This window comes from Macrotis lagotis, chromosome 1 (assembly GCF_037893015.1).
Source record: "Macrotis lagotis isolate mMagLag1 chromosome 1, bilby.v1.9.chrom.fasta, whole genome shotgun sequence".
Taxonomy (NCBI): Eukaryota; Metazoa; Chordata; class Mammalia; order Peramelemorphia; family Peramelidae; genus Macrotis; species Macrotis lagotis.
Window position 1 is genome coordinate 293,069,367 of NC_133658.1, and position 16,909 is coordinate 293,086,275.

Consider the following 16,909-nt stretch of genomic DNA (forward strand, 5'->3'; position numbering starts at 1 on the left):
CTCTAGACTCATGAGTCCTCACTAAGGAAATAGGGCATGCAGCTACTCTAAAGAAAAGCCCAGTTTTTAGATAAACCAGAAAGGTCAAGTGTGCCCAGTCAAAAGGGATCATGAGGAATGGCACCAGGGCAGAGGTGGAAGGGGGAAGCTTCTAGACCTCCATCATATCTAGTACATCTTTCTTTTCCTCCTCCTCTGGGCACACTTCCCCCCAAAGCCTAGGCAACTCCCCAAATGAGAATAAAACCATTACCTTGCTCCTTTAGGTGAACAGGCCACTAGCATATTATATCAACTCCCAAAGGGGAGAAGGCCCTACAGAGTGCGGAGACTCTCAAAGCTTATCGACCATCCCTTCTCATTTGGGTTTGGGGTTGTCATTGAGCTAATGCAACACTATATGGGTTGGATAATAGGTAAAAAGCTGAGGTACACAAGGCTGGCTGGCTTGTCCAATGAATCCTTCACTTCTCCCAGATTCTTGCCTATGCCCCAGTGCTAACCCTGACTGCTTCTTCTGCTATATCATAGCCCTAGCCCCTCACACCTCCCCTCTTCCAAGTTTCCTTCAACTTGGCCACTCAAGATGGCCACCCAAGATTTCCATGTGAGGAATTAGGAGGATCAGAACTACCCTGCCCAGGCAGAGACCAAAGAAAGAGAAGGGCCAAGCTGAGGTTGGAGGTTGAGGAGAAGCAGGCAGGGGTTCTGAGAGGACGGAAAGAAGACAGAAAGTACAGAAAGAGAGAAAGAAGCATACTGTCAGGTTACACAAATCAACTCCTTTCCCACCCACTTCCCCAGGAATAAGGAAGGTTGGGGTTTTCTTGGTAGGACATATATCTGAGGCTGTGTCAGGGTCATGGCAGGTAGGGGAAGCTGTAAAATCCGGCTAAGTTTGAGGTTTTTAAAACATGGACACATTTACCTAAGTCCTTGACAACTCAAAGGATATTTCCCCCTACTAAGCTCTGCAGCCCTGGGATGGAGGGATGGAGGTCTATTTATCAGGAGCAAAAGACAATGACTACAGCTTTGCCCTTGACTTGGGGATCCATAGGCAGTCTTGGATTTCCTTTGGAAACCTGGGCCAGCTGTCCTGGCCAGTCCCTTTGGAGTGGTGTGTGGCTCCCTCTCCTGGTCCCTTGTGGCCCAGGTCCCATTTGGGGGCTGACAGGATGACATGGTGGGGTGATATGGGAGGAGAGGAGTGTCTCAAAGGATAAAGAGTTTAAGGCACAAAAACCAAGGACCCCAGTCTCTGCCCCTCTTACCACCAAGTGTCCAACCCATTTCAAGGCTCCCCTTAATGTGGTTTCCACCCCCAATCCCACCCTCTTGCAGTGAAAGGCCAGAGAGAGGAGGGGCAAAAAGAAGATGAGGAAGACAGAAAGAAATTATTCACCTGAGGGCAGCCCCAACCCGGCCCCTGTTCTCTCTGTTCCTGTGCCAGGACCTGCTGGGCAGGAGTTACTACTAGAAACAGTGAGGAAGTGCTTGGAGGTGGGGGAGTCAGGTAAGAGGGCAGATGCCAGAAGACACAGACCCCAGTGCCATTGAGTCTGGGTGTGGGTAAGAGTGTTCTTCAGCCAGGCCAAGTGGGTGGTAGAATGCAGAGGGGGATTGGGTGGGTGTGCAAGTTAAACAAATGGGCATTCAGGGACATTTGGGTGAGAGGGGACTGCCAGAACAAGGAGGCACAGGAGCCCCTCATGTGGGAGAAGATGAGTGGGAGAGGTGGAAGCAGGAGACTGCCCGGGGTGGGGGCATAAGCACATGAGGCCTGGCATCGGGCCGCCATCTTTACCTTCGCGCTACACTTTCTGATGGTGGCCGTGAGCTCACTGACTACCATGTCCACACACTTGAGAGTGGGCTCCTTCAACTTCTGCACCTGTTTTTTCACTATGGCTTCAAAAGCAAGATCAGGTGTGAAGAGACCCGTCCTGCACCCGGGGAGGAGCCCAGCCAGCAGGCCCAGGAGGAAGAAAAAGAGAGACAGAACCAAGCAGGGAGGCCGGGAGGTTAGGGGGAAGGGAGAGCCACAGGGGATGAGAGAGAGACACAGACACAGAGAGGGGGGAGAGAAAGAGAGAGACACAAGGCAAAGGTAAGAAATGAGACTCATCCTTCCCACCCCACCCCCCAGGTGCTACCAAGTACCAGGGGGCTTTGTGGGCACTGTGGTGGAAGCAGGAGAGGCCACTGGACTGAAGAGTTGAGACCCCTTCAGGAGTGCACCCACCTGTCCCGGGCAGCCATTGATGTCATGCCACCCAAACCACTCAAGTCTGGCACCACAAGACCAAAAAGGGCTTCCATGGAGCTAGGACCATACCTTCTGCAAACTCTTAGCCTTGCATTCTATATTCCTATTCAGGCTCCAGCCTTCTCAGTGTTGCCCTGAGAGTCTTCCTGGGCTGGTCCTGCCCAGGTTTCACATGTACCCCCCTCTCTGCTTAATTCTAGGTTTCCCAAGTCTTCTCCTGTCTGAATATGCTATGGTGCCTCTCATTCCCATTCTCCCCATGGAATATTCCAACCTCCCCCTGGGCTTTGGGGTCCTCAGTTTAGGAAAAAAATAGAAAGAGATGGAGGAGAAACAGAGAGAAGGGGAAGGAAAGAGGACAGGAATTGAAAGGAGAGAACCAAAGGACCACAAGGCAGGAGTTCTAAATGGTGGTCAGGAGAAGAAGGAAGGGCAATAGGGGATTTGGGGTACTTGGCCCCCAAATCTCTTCTCTCTCTTTTGGAAACTTATCCAGAAACCTCCAGCCTGTCCTACTGTGCATTGCCCCATAATTGTTTCTCTATAGAAAAGTTCCTATAGCTGAAGTCAGCCCCACCTCTAGCTAGAGTTCAGGCCCCCTCCAAACCCTCATCTTCAGAGTCTAGTGGCCCTGCTGTCCCCTTCCCTCACTCAAAGATGTTCCACCTGCTGGGCACTTGGGGGGGTTCAGCTGCCCAGCTGCCCACTGACACCCCAAGGATCTCTTCCCCAAATTAAAAGAAATAATCAAAGATCACAGGCAAAGGCTCTGGTGTGCAGGTATCTCTGAATCCCAGATGCTAGTCTCACCCCACTAGAGATAGCTACCAGAAAAGTTGCTCATTCCTTGCCAAACAAATTAACGATCTCATGTGCCCTTCAGTTCTGTGGGCTCCAAAGAATTTCTTGGCATTTCTCTACCTCATTTCTTCTGTGAGTGGAACCTGTCTCTGCCCCTATTCCTATTGATGCCCAGTTGAGTTCTGGTTGGGCAGTCCACAGTTGTCTCTGCTCCCCAACCAACCCTGCTGCCCTCCCCACACACATACCCCAGAGGGGTCTGAACATGCTACTGAAAAGGGTGAAGGTGGTGTGGGAGTAAAGGTGGACATCTGGCTGCAGTGCAGGATGAAGGGGATACAGGCGGGTAAGAGGGAGGCTGGCACCATGCTGTGGCCTGGTTACCTTCTTGGTGCACTGTCTAACGGTATTGATTAACTCCGAAATGACCATGTCCACACATTTCAGACAGGGCTCTCGGATCTTCTTCACCTGCTTTTTCACGATGGTTTCAAAAGCCATATCAGGGGTGAACAGCCCCGTTCTAAAAGCCCAGGGGCAGATAGGGCAGGGAGAAGGGGACAGCATTACTAATATGGTCCCACTAGAGGAGAAAGGGCTGCTTTGCCCCCACTACATACTTTCCCTTAGCAGAACTCTTCCACCCTCTTGGCTAAAGAAGTAACCTATAAGGTCCCTTCCAGTTCTGTCTTTCTCTGTCTCAAGGTCCCTTCCAGCTCTGTCCGTCTCTCTCCCCCAAGGTCCCCTTCTAGCTCTCTTTCTCTCTCTCCAGGTCCCTTCCAGCTCTGTCTTTCTCTGTTTCAAGGTCTCTTCCAACTCTGTCTTTCTCTGTCCCAAGGTCCCTTCTAGCTTTCTCTCTTTCCCAAGATCCCTTCAGCTCTAACATTGTTTTCCTTCAGCTGACATTCTCTGTCCCAAAGTCTCAGCTCTGACATTCATGTTCTATGTCTGCTACTTATGCATTGCTCTTAAGGGCACATAAATAGTCACTTGTTCATGTTGACTAGTCCAACTTGACTTAAGAGGAGTTAGGTACTTTAGGAGAGGAGGAGACTAAGAAGAAAACCTGGGAGTTTTTGAAAAAAGATTCAAAACAAAAAGTTGTTAAATAGATTAATGAATAAAAAAGAAAAAGAAAATTGATAAGTTCCTGAGGCAGCTAGGTACACAGTGGATGGAACACTGATCCTGGAATCAGGAGGACCTGAATTCAAATCTGATCTCAGACACTTATCTGTGTGACCTTGAACAAAATCATTCTACCAAGGCATTTCCTAGTCTTTTTTTTATCTTTTTTTTTAGGTTTTTGCAAGGCAAATGGGGTTAAGTGGCTTGACCAAGGCCATACAGCTAGGTAATTATTAAGTATTTGAGACCAGATTTGAACCCAGGTACTCCTGAATCCAGGGCCGGTGCTTTATCCACTGTGCCACCTAGCTGCCCCAGCATTTCCTAATCTTAAGAGTAGATTCAATATTATGCAGATTATATGTAAATATTTGTAGAGGAACCTAACCTGTATGTTCCTTTCTTTGACTCCTAGCCAGAAGAAGAGATGGTTAAATGTTTAACAACCAGCTTGGGAATGGGATTACAAGATGTTAATAGGACATATTTAATATGCATTATTAACATCTTCTCCATCCCATAAGGTTAAACAATCAACAAAACAATAAACAAGAACTAATAAATTTATAGTTTTTGCTGATTTGAGGTATAAATGCCCACATAAAAATTTAACAATAAACTATTGGGAACAGGTATCAATGCACACCCCAGGACTAGATCTGGAAGAGGGAAAACTATGGACCCTGGCTCTGAAAGCAAAAATGAGCATATTAGACTAGATTGGGTCCTATGGAGGGAATAAGTGCATTCCTCAAGAGAGGAAATAAAGGAGAGCAACATCAGTGATGACTTCTCTGCCTTACCTCACACCCTAATGACTTCAAAAATGTCATAATCTATTCCCCAAGTCCCCTGTGTCCTCCCACAAGCACTGGGCTATCCTAGAACCAACACTGTCAGATGGGTGGGCTTGAGGGTGGATGAATAAGCAGATCTTCTCTCTCCCCTTGGGTCAGTGACCCATTAGCCAGGCCCTTTCTCTAGACTTAGGATTCATATTCCAGGAGCAGGTACCTGATTTGGGCCAACTATAGTCTAAGTAATATTCCTTCAAAGAGCTATCTCAGTGGTCCAGGGAAACCAGTCCTAGCTTCCCTAAGAGGAGGAGCTAAAAGCAACCTGAGCTTTTAGGAACTATCCAATAGCTACCCATCCTTTACATGAAGGGGTCTTGCCATCTGACTACCCATCAGTGCCCCTTCCCCCACTCCCCAGAGGTTGCACAACCCACTCTCATTCCTCCAGAGGCCCTTTCCTTTTCTTACTAGTTGAGAGGAAGGTTCTGGGAGGGGAACAGGATGGGATAGGGAGGAAAGAAGAAAAGTTAGGTAGAGGGGTGAAAGACAAATTCCACCCTTGACATTTTCCATCTCATTTCCTCAGGGTGGGGTCTGGGGAGAATTGGGAAAGAAGGAGCATAATAGGGTAGAAAACACTGCACTAAAGAATCTGATCCTGATTCTGCTACTGTCCGGTTATGAGAACTTGAATGATTCACTTCCTATTATTCTGGGCTTCAGCTTCCCCATCTATGACATGAGGCACTTATCCTAGATGTTCTATAAGTTCCTTCTGATTCAAATATTCTATGTTCTAAAAGCTACTGAAAAATCCAGAAGGTTCTAAGATTCTGATTCTATTAAGTCAGGATTCTTGGTTTGATTAGGGCCCCAAGGCAAGAACTAAGTGACTGCAAGGGACCCTAGCTCCCTGTGTAGAAGGAAGAAAAAGAGATATTTGTTTGAGGCATATCTTCCTTCCAAATTTCCTACATGTTTAAAGAACTCCCCAGGTCCAATATGATCCAGGGTGCCTAGAACCTTCCTCTCCCAGAATTCTCCCAACAGTCAATAAAAGGAACCAATATCCTCTAGCCTCCCAAGACCCTCCGGTGCCCACCCCCATCCCTCTACATGCCTGATGCCATGAATGTTCTTGATAGCATAGCTGATCTCCCGCCTCAGCTCCTTTTCATCAAACTCCATCTGTACAAACAGGAGGAATGGAGAACCTGTCAGAGGGCTTCTCAAAATGCCAAATGCCAGGAAAGAAAAATAAAGATCCCCTTTCCTTGTCATGGGACAGAGTCAAGGCCACCTGGACCATCCCACTGGCAATTTGGGCTCCTAGGACTTTAGGACTTGAATTCTAACCACTCACTGTGAACCAGTAAGAATCAAAGACTGATAGACTTAGAGCTAGAAGAACCATTAGAGATTATACAGTTTGACCCACTGCTTTTAAAGATGAAAAACACTAAAGCAAAGAGAGTTTACACAACTTACCCAAAGTCACACAGAGAAATCAACAGATTCTCTAACTCCAACTGGTTCAGGAATGCCTTCTTCTTCCTCTTCACTTAGCAAAGACCATTGGTCCTTTAGGAATAGCTAGCTAAGTGGCCCAGTGGACAGAGTGCCCGGGTCAGAAGTCAGGAAACTCATCTTCTCAAGTTCAAATCTGGCCTCACTTACTAGCTGTGTAACCCTGGATAAGTCACTTAATCCTGTCTGTCTCAGTTTCCTCATCTTTAAAATGAGCTGGAGAAAGAACTGGCAAACCACTCCAGAATCTTTGCTAGGAACACCTCAAATGAGGTCATGGAAGGGTTAGATATGACTGAAAAAACACTTGAACAGCAACACTGGTCCCTTAAGACCCAGCTCAAGTCCCTCTTTCTTTATGAACTATAGTCTACCATGTTCTCTCATTTCTTTGAATTCTTAATACCAGTCCTTTGGTATTTATTACATACTGCTTTATGGGTGTTTGATTTCCCCCGCCCTTAACTATACTATTAAAATCATTCTCGTGTCCAAGCAGAGCACCTAACACAATCCTCTGCAGAGAGTAAGAACCAAGCACTAGATAACTGGTGTGGTTTAACAGAAGAAATACTGGTTTAAAATTTAGGAGGCTCAGGGTCCAAGTTCTGGTTCTGCCATCTCTGAGACCTTTGTCACATCCCTTTCTGACTCCAGGTCTCTGTCTTTTCAGGGAGAAATTGAGAGAGTTAGACTAGATGACCTTCTAACTCTCTTCCAGTTCTAATATTTCTTCTCTGTTCTGAAATGCCATTTTGGGTGAAGCTGGGTCAAGGTCAAAGAGAAAAGGCATCCTTACTAGGGATGAACTTACTTTGACCAGCTCAAAGGGGAAGCGCTCATGGAAGATACGGTTGATTCGGGCCCCTCCAGACAGCTCATAAGTGTCAATCTGGTCTCCTGAACCTTCAATCCTTTTCTCAAAGTCCACTGCAAACTGTTGGACCATCCTAGAAGGAGGAAATGGGGAAAAGATGAAAGGGGTAGTATATGAGACCACAGAAAACACTAATGCTGGATGAACAGCAGAGCAAACAACTACAGTAAAGGAGAATGGGAGGATGAGGACATCATATAAGGTTGGGAGTCAATCAGTAAGACAGGAAGGGGAGTCTGAACCTGAGACAGGAGAGGAGGAGCTAGGACCACTGGGGAGGCAAACTAGGGCTACCTACTGTAACAGAGCCTTGGTCTTGCGGGAGGGGTCATCGGGACGGAAGTTCTTATACTCTTCTACCTCCTTCTCAATGGACAACAGTTGACTCTGCAGCTTGTTTCGAAGTCCAGGCAGTGTGTCCCGGATGTGGTTGGTCAGTTGCTATTCAGAGAGAAAAGGGGGAAAGAGTTAAAGCCAGCAAGTCAATAAGCATTTTCTATATGACTGACACTGTGCTCTGAACTGCAGGTACAAAGAAAGGCAGAAAGGAGTGGCTAGGTTGCGTAGTGGATAGAGCACTGGCCCTGGACTCAGGAGGACCTGAGTTCAAATCTGACCTCAGACACTTAATAATTATCTAGCTGTGTGACCTTGGGCAAGCCATTTAACCCCATTGCCTTACAAAACCCTAAAAAAAAAGGCAGAAAACAAGATCTCTGCCCTAAAGGAGCTCACACTTTAATGTAGAAGTAAACAATTAAATATATACAAGATATACAAGATATAGCTATACACATATAAACACACATGCCTATATACATATATGATCTTAAGGCAATGGAGGGGGTCAGAAACTGAGCAAGGTCTCCCATAGAAGATAAGATTTAAAGGAAGCTGGGGAAGATAAGAGGAGGCGGGAGGAGGGGAGCATTCCAGACATGGAAGATAGTCATGTCTTTGGACTCCCACGGAGTGTCATGGGAAATAGAATGTTATGTGTGGAGAAATGACTAAGGAAATCAGCATAATTGAATTATAGGTACAGATGGGAGAAGAAAGTAGGAAGACTAGAAAAATAGGAAGGATGGGTAGCTAGGGTGACACAATGCATTGAACACCTGCTCTAGTGACAGAAGGACCTGTGTTCAAATTCAACTTCAGATATTTATTAGCTAGTGTCCCTGAGCAAGTCACTCAACTCTTATTGAGATAGGAAGAAAGGAAAGAAGGAAGGAAGAAAGGGAGCCAGGTTGTGAAAATGTTTGTTTATCAAACACAAACTTGCCTCCTTCTGACCTAAGGAAATAGAGAGCCAGTGGAGTTTACTTTGGTAGCTGAATGGAGGATGGATTGGAGTGAGGAGAGGTTTGAGGTAATGAGACCACTCAGAAAATGATTATAATGAGAAGTGACAAGGAAAAGATGGAGTGACACCTTCAGGATATGTTGTAGAGGTAAAAATGATGAGATTTTTTTTTTTTTTAGATTTTTGCAAGGTAAATGGGGTTAAGTGGCTTGCCCAAGGCCACACAGCTAGGTAATTATCAAGTGTTTGAAACCAGATTTGAACCCAGGTACTCCTGACTCCAGGGCCAGTGCTTTATCCACTACACCACCTAGCTGCCCCCAAAATGATGAGATTTGACAACATATTGGTTATGGAGTGTGAGTGCAAGTGAGGAGAAGTTGAGGGTGAAACAAAGATTTCAAGGTAGGGTAATTGGTGGTATAGTGTTATCATTGACAGTAATGGGAATGTTGTAACTAAGAGAGGCTTTGGGAGAAAGATGAGCTCTGTTTTAGATATGTTGAGTCTGAGATAGCTAGAGCACAAGTAATTCAAGAAATCCAAAAGGCAGTTGGTGATTGTTGATTGGAGTTCAGCAGGGTGTTGCAGCCTAAACATATAGATATCTGAAGGATGATGATATTTGAATTCTTAGGAACTAAGGACATTACCATATAAAACAACATGAGCACCCAGAAAAACAGAAAAGAACCTTGAAAGACACCTACAGATAATGGGAGTGACCTATTTGAAGATCCAGCAAAGTAGACTGAAAAATAACAATTAGACAGGTAGGAGGAAAGACAAGAGAGAGCAGCATCACAAAAACCTAGAGTAGACAAAGTATCCAGGAGAAGAGGATCATCAACAGTAGCAAAAGCTGCAGAGTTCAAGAAACTAAGGATTGAGAAAAGGCCATTAGTTTGAACAATTAATTAGATTGGATAATTAAAAGTACATTGATAACTAAAAAGAACAGGTTCTGTTGAAGGACGAGGTTGTAAGACTGCAAAAGATTTGGAAGGGAATTAGAGGAAGAGTTAAACAATTGGAGAAATATTGTTTATGGTTAAGCCGAGCTAATATAATAAAATTGGCAGTGGATAGAGTACCAGCCTTGGAGTCAGGAGTACCTGGGTTCAAATCCAACCTCAGACACTCAATAACTACCTAGCTGTGTGGTCTTGGGCAAGCCACTTAACCTATCAATACTGCTACTATAGGCCCATAATCCCAAAGAGAATGAGAAAAGAAGAAAAGGAACTAAATGTACAAAAGTATTAATAACACTTTCTGTGATGGCAAAGAATTAGAAACTAAAGAAATGTCTATCAGTATGGAATGGCTGAGCAAATTAAAGTATCTGTAATGAAATATTGTATTGTAAGATACAGTTAAGGGGACAATTTCAGAGAAACCTGGAAAAACTTGCACAAATCGATACAGAATGAAATAAGCAGAATTAGGAGACCCATTTAATATATATAACCACAACATTATAAAAATGAATGTAAAAAGACTTAAGAACTCTGATCAACATAATGATCAACCCTGGTTCCATTATGATGAAAAATTCTACCCACTTCTCAACAGAGAAAGGATAGACTAAATACATAAAATGAGGCAAATTTTTGGATATAGCCAATATGGGAACTTTCTCTATTTGATTATGTATGTATGTATGTATGTATGTATGTATATATATATATATATATATATATATCTGTTAAATAATCGATAGCTACCATTGATATAACACCTACTAAGTGGCAGATCCTGGGCTAAATGCTTTACAAATATTATGTCATTTGGTATTAAGGTGTTCCCCCTAAGAATTAGGGGGGGAGAGGTGAGAAAGAGAGAAAATAAAATGCTTGCTAATTGGGGAAAAATTAACTTTTAAAAATTATTATATATTTAAACATTCATTTTTTAAAATTTTGAGTTCCAAATTTTAAAAATTAATTAAAAAATGAAAGTGTTGGGGTTTTTTTAAAATAAGATAATGAGAGGAGAACTAGAGGCACTGAATATGGAAAGCTATTTCAAGGAGTTTGACTAAGAAAGGAATGAGTGATAAGAGAATAAAGAGAGTGGGATCTTATAAGATTTTTTTTTAAGGATTGGGGGACATGAGTACCTTTGTAGGCTGCTAGGAAGGAGCCAATAGATAAGGAGAGATAGAATATTAGAGAAAGAGGGAGGATGACAAGTTAGAGCCTCCTACTCTTCAAAAAGTAGGAGTCCTTAGATCCAAGAGAGTAGGATCTTGGGGTCATTTTTCTCCAAAGTCTCTTGAGGATCTCCAACATGACTATGTTGCAACCCACTTCCATAAGACCCAATAGAAAAGAGATCCCTTGTGGCTCTTGAGAAATTAGGGAACTCTTGACCATTTTGTCCATCCTCAACTACAAAATTATCCCAGCTCTACTCAAGATAGAAGATGAATTTTTGAGCAAGTAGTGTTCTTATCTTGGTTCAATGATGCACTCAGTACCTGCTCTCCCTCTCTGTCAGGACACAATCTGTAATAACTTTGCAACTGGAAAAATATTGAAATGGAAAAGACCTATCTAACAAATTAAATCTCACTCAAGTCTTTTGTAGACCCAGGGATGCCCCCATTAGTGTTTGCAAACACCTTGGTCTCATGTTACTCACAGGAATGAGAGGTAAGGTGAAAGGAGGAATGAACCAGAAAAATCTTTATCATAAAAAGGAGGAGGATGACAGGGACTCAGAAGCAAAAACTCCAGGGAAAAAGGAGAGAAATCTAACTTCTGGAAAAGATGGCTTCCTGAACAGAACCAAAGAGATCAGCTTTCACACATCCACCCCAGCAGAGACATAAAAATAGCACCAACCTGAATGATGTTCAAGAAATCCTCCAATAAATTATATAGATTAAGTAATTACATCTACCCAAGAACTGCACAAAAAGTCAGCCAGAGGCCCATAGGCAATAGGATACAGACCCACAAGCAAAGTCAAGGTCAGTCCAGACAAACAAAGTAGAAGCCTTCCAGCCTTACGAAATACAATACCAAAATGGGAATACCTATAGCCTGCAAGGTTGTGTGGCCACTGTAGCAAGAGCAGAGGCCTCCTTCAAGAAGGTATGACCCCAAAGCAAGTTTGAACCATGGAAATGACTGGAAGGAGTACTCTGAACCTTAAAGATAAAGGAGAGTCTAAAACCTACACTATGAGATACCCTGAGTTACCAGACAGTCAGCACGGGAACCCAGAGGACCCAGGGCAAAGCTAAGCAGGGTCAACTGTCTCCTCCAAAGCACAACAGAAGGCAGAGTCTGGTATTGACACAAACCTTCAGTTCAGGAACCAAGTCAGGAGAGATAAATAAGCTAAAGAAGGGAGAAACTACTATAAATAATTATTATCGATCCAGAGCTAAACAAAGATCCAACCTTGAAGAGAATAGCTTCATAACAACTGACATGGAGACTTGAAGGAAAGGTAGAAAAAAGGATTTTTTTACAAGGACTACCAAAATATCTAGAAGAAATTTAGTAAGAGATTTAAAAATATGAGCTTTGGCAGAAAGCAGTGGAAAGCAGAATAAATATCTTAGAAAACAAAGTGATAAGCTTTACCTAAGTAAAGGACTCTTCGATATAATCTAAACAGAAATCAATGTCTCTATAGACCATAAGAAATATTAGAACAAAATCAAAAGATTAAAAATATAACATATATCTGCATATATATGTGCACACATACACCCATTTACACATATATGTATATACATGTATGATATACATACACACATATATGGGATATATACACACATATACATATATGATATACATAAACATATATGGGATATATAAACACATGTATATATACACATATACATTTACACATAAATATAGAATATATAGGCCCAGATCTATTAGAACGAGAAGGTAAAATGAAATTAAAAAGAATATACCAGTCACCTTGTGAAAGAAATCCTAAAAGAAAAAATCTCAGGAAGGTCATAACTAAAATCCAAAGCTCTCAACGTGAAAGAAAAAAAATACTGCAAATAGTATTTTTTTGAAATATGGGAAGAAAGAATTCAAGTAAAGAAAGAACCACAGTCAGGATTACATAAGACACAGCAGCTTCAAATTTAGTGAGAGATCTAGTAGCACAATATTCCAAAAAACAAAAGTGACGACTTGTGATCAAGATTAACTTACTCAGAAAAACAGAGTACAATTCTTAGGTAAAAAATTAACATTAATAGAATAAAGACAAGAGCTGAATAGAAACTTTGAAAAGTAAACACAAGAGTCAAGAGAAACCCAGAAACTTATGTTTATGAAAGCAATTGGAAGGGACTTTATGGCGATGAGAAACTAATATTTTAATAGAAGAAGGAGAAACAAGTGCTCTTCAGGAATTAAATAATCTTCAGTGTGTACTGGCTCTCTTCTCATAGTTTTAGGAAGAAAAGAAAAGGAAAGGTAAGAGGGGTAGAAAGGAGAAATGCATAATAGGAACTCACTATCAAACTGAGGTTTTAGAAGAGGATACAAAAACTGATGCAAAATTGAGTATAAAAACAATGTATATAATAACGATACTATAAAGACAAGCTACTTTGAAAGACTTAGCAACATTCATCAACACAATGATCAACCACAACTCTAGAGAACTCATGATAAAGCAGCTAGAGAGGTGATGAACTCAGAGACTGAAATAGCATTTTTTTTGGACTTGGCTAATATTTGTCTTGCTTGACTATTGCTATTTTGACTTGATTATTGACTATATCAACTATTTTACCTGATTATTATTGTTATTTCTGTTCTTTTTTTTTGTCTTTTCATTTTTTCAAGGCAATGGGGTTAAGTGACTTTGCCCAAGGTCACAGAGTTAAGTAAGTATTAAGTGTCTGAGGTTGGATTTGAACTCAGAACCTCCTGACTCCAGGGCCAGTACTCTATCCACTGCGACTCCTAGCAGCCCCCATTTGGAATTTTCTTGACAAACATAGTGGAGTTTGGTTTGGTTTGCTATTTCCTTTCCAGCTTTAGAGATTAAAAAAAAACTGAGGGAAACAGAGTTAAGAGACTTGCCATAGTAAATGTCTGAGACCAGAAATGAACTCAGGAAGATGAGACTGATCCTAGGCCCATTACTCTATGCTACTTACCTGTTAAACTATACATGTTTGTAATACATTTTGTTTTTCCTGACTTCTCAATAGAAGGCAGAGGAGAGAGGAGGAGATAGAAAGGAAAGTGTATAAATCTAGGAAGAGCAATAGGGAATTATGTTCAAAGAGTTATAAAATTGTATAAATATCCTTTGACCTAACAATACTACTAAGATGTTTCCCAAGGTTATAGGGGGAGAAAAAGAAGAATCTCTATATTCTAAAATATTTATAGCAGCTCTCTTTGTGGTAGCAAAAAACTGGAAAGTAAGGGAATATCCCTTTAGGAAAAGGATAAAAATGTTGTGTATATGTTGTGATGGAATACTACTGCACTTTAAGAAATGATGAGCAGGTTGATTTTAGAAAGAAGTAAGCAGAACTAAGAGAATGCTTTTAAAAGTAATAATATTGTTTGAAGAATAATTGTGATCAGCTAAGTTATTCTGAGTATTATAAATCTTAGATCAATCTAAAGGACCTATAAAGGAAGATGCTATCTATCCACTTTCAGAGAAAGAACTGATAGAAATATGCTTAGTTTAGTCTCTCTCTCTATATATAAACATATCTCTATATCTCTATCTCTATCTCTATATCTCTATATCTGTATTTATCAAACTGTGTCAAATGGTGGCCTTCTCTAGTGCAGAGTGAGGAAGGAGAGAAGACAATTCATAACCAAATGAAACCAAAAAAAATAAAGAAAAAAGAATATAAATCTAAAAATAAAATAAAAATGAATTTTTTAAAGAGTAGACAAAACACAGATGAAGGGGCAGTGAGGGCAGCAGGCATCAGATGGACCTCACCCTTATCTGATTTGAATAAAGGAGGGTTGAATACACAAATACACATACACACAAAGAGTTTGTCATAAAAATACATCACATTCAGCAGAGAACTAGGAGGGAGTAAGCAATGATTCCTTTTTTTTAATAGCTTCTAATAATTACTTTATTTTCCTTTGTTTTTTTAGCAAGGCAATGAGGTTAAGTGACTTGCCCAAGGTTACAAAGCTAAGTAATTATTAAGTGTCTGAGGCCAGACTCCACTGCACCACCTAATTGTCATCCCCCCTCTTTTTAATAGCTCCTAATAATTACATTATTTATCTTTTAAAATTTTTTTTTAATTTAGCAGTGATTCTTAATAAGGCAAAGAATACTGGGGAGAAAATAATCAAAAGTAAAACAAACTTCAAATTTAGAAGGTTATAAAGGAAGGGATTAAAAGAAAAGGACTAGAAACTAAGGGAATATCTTTCATGAATAAATTATGATATGATGTTTGTCCTTCATTCTCTTTTCTTTTTTTTTTTTTAAGGTTTTTTTGCAAGGCAATGGGGTTAAGTGACTTGCCCAAGGCCACACAGCTAGGTAATTATTAAGTGTCTGAGGCCAGATTTGAATTCAGGTACTCCTGACTCCAGGGCCAGTGCTCTATCCACTGAGCAACCTAGCTACCCCTGTCCTTCATTCTCAAAGAAGATCATGACATCAGGGAGGTGATGCCATGACAAGCACATGAATTGGATTTGAGTGTGAGGGGGATGCTGTACTAAGTTACCAGGCTCACTTTCTCCTCCAGAACCATCTGGGTCCAGTAGCCAGATATGAATCAGTATGACTGGAGATGGTCCTGGATGTGAGGCAATCAGGATTAAGTGACTTGTCCAAAGTCACACAGCTAGTAAGTGTCAAGTATCCAAGACTGGATTTGAACTCTCATCCTGACTCCAAGATCAGGGCTCTATCCAATGCCCCACCTAGCTACCCCAAATTATGGTATACAAATGTAATAGAATATTATTGTACCATAAGAAATACTGAAAGAGATGTTTTCAGAGATTCCAGGAAACTGAGGCTTTTATATATGCCTCTAAATATAGATGTGTATATATGTATATGTGTATATATGTATAAAATATATATATTATAAACTGATGTAAAGTGAGCAGAAGCAGAACAAATTTTAAAATGACAACAAACTTGTAAAGAAAATCTTAAGAGCTCTTCAGTGGTCATACAGAGAATCTCTGAAGGGGGGAAAGAAGGAATGAAATAAGCATATATCCAGGTGGCAAGTACTAGGCTAAGTATTCTACAAATATTATTTTATTTGTTCTAGACAACAACTCTGGGAGATAGATGCTATTATTATTATTCCTATTTTACAGTTGAAGAAGCTGAGATTAAATGACTTGTCCAGGGTTACAGAGCTAGTAAGAGTCTGAGCTTGATTTTGAACTTGGATCCTCCTGACTCTAGGTTCAGTACTCTATCTACTGAGCAACCTGTCTCCTAATGAAGCATGCTACCCACCTCCTGACAAAGAGGTGATAAACACAAGGTGAAGAAAGAGGCATATATTCTTAGACATGGCCACAGTGGAGATTTATTTTGAATGGTTCTGATTGTTTGTTAAAAAAGATATTTTTTCTTCTTTTTTTTTAAAATTGGGCAAATTTAGAAGGGAAGGAGGTAGTGATACCAAAATAAAGAAGAAAAAAATTAGTCAACTGAAAATGTGTTATTTAAAGTGCACAGATAAGAATTTTAGAAGGAAGGAAAGATAAGCAGAATAGCTTTGAAAATAATGTGCTGATTTTACTGCATATTTTAAAAAATAAGTTGAATGAAAGAGATTCATAATGTCATATGCCCTTCTCTTTTCATATACTCTGTATATGAAAAAGCTCATAGGATTTTGGTGTTTGATAAGTTCAGATTTTTAAATATATATATATATATATATATATATATATTTAAAAAGGACATTTAAATTTAAAAATTATATTGTCTTAAAAGAAGAAAACTCAAAGATCTGGGAAGGTTAGAGAGAAAATAAGATTCAAGGAAGGATATGACAAAGTTTTTCTGGTGAGAGCCATGTAGAATTTTTAAGAGATTATTTTCCTATTTCTAGTTGCTCTGAATCTTTCCCTCATTATGTTCACACTCAGTTTTCCTGTAGTAATTAATAGTAATTTTTTTAGACTTCACTGCAAATATCTACTGTCTTTAGGGGCAGGAGAAACTTACAGAATTAC

General features: G+C 40.9%; 1 protein-coding gene across 1 annotated transcript in view; it reads right to left on the bottom strand.

Annotated features, from left to right (window-relative positions):
- DNM1 (dynamin 1) overlaps positions 1-16,909 on the bottom strand; it is a 59,791-nt gene that overhangs the window by 22,291 nt on the left and 20,591 nt on the right. The window contains 4 exon segments of the mRNA XM_074211049.1: positions 3,455-3,593; positions 6,116-6,183; positions 7,337-7,472; positions 7,698-7,840. Of these exon segments, the coding sequence (XP_074067150.1) occupies positions 3,455-3,593; positions 6,116-6,183; positions 7,337-7,472; positions 7,698-7,840 (486 nt within the window).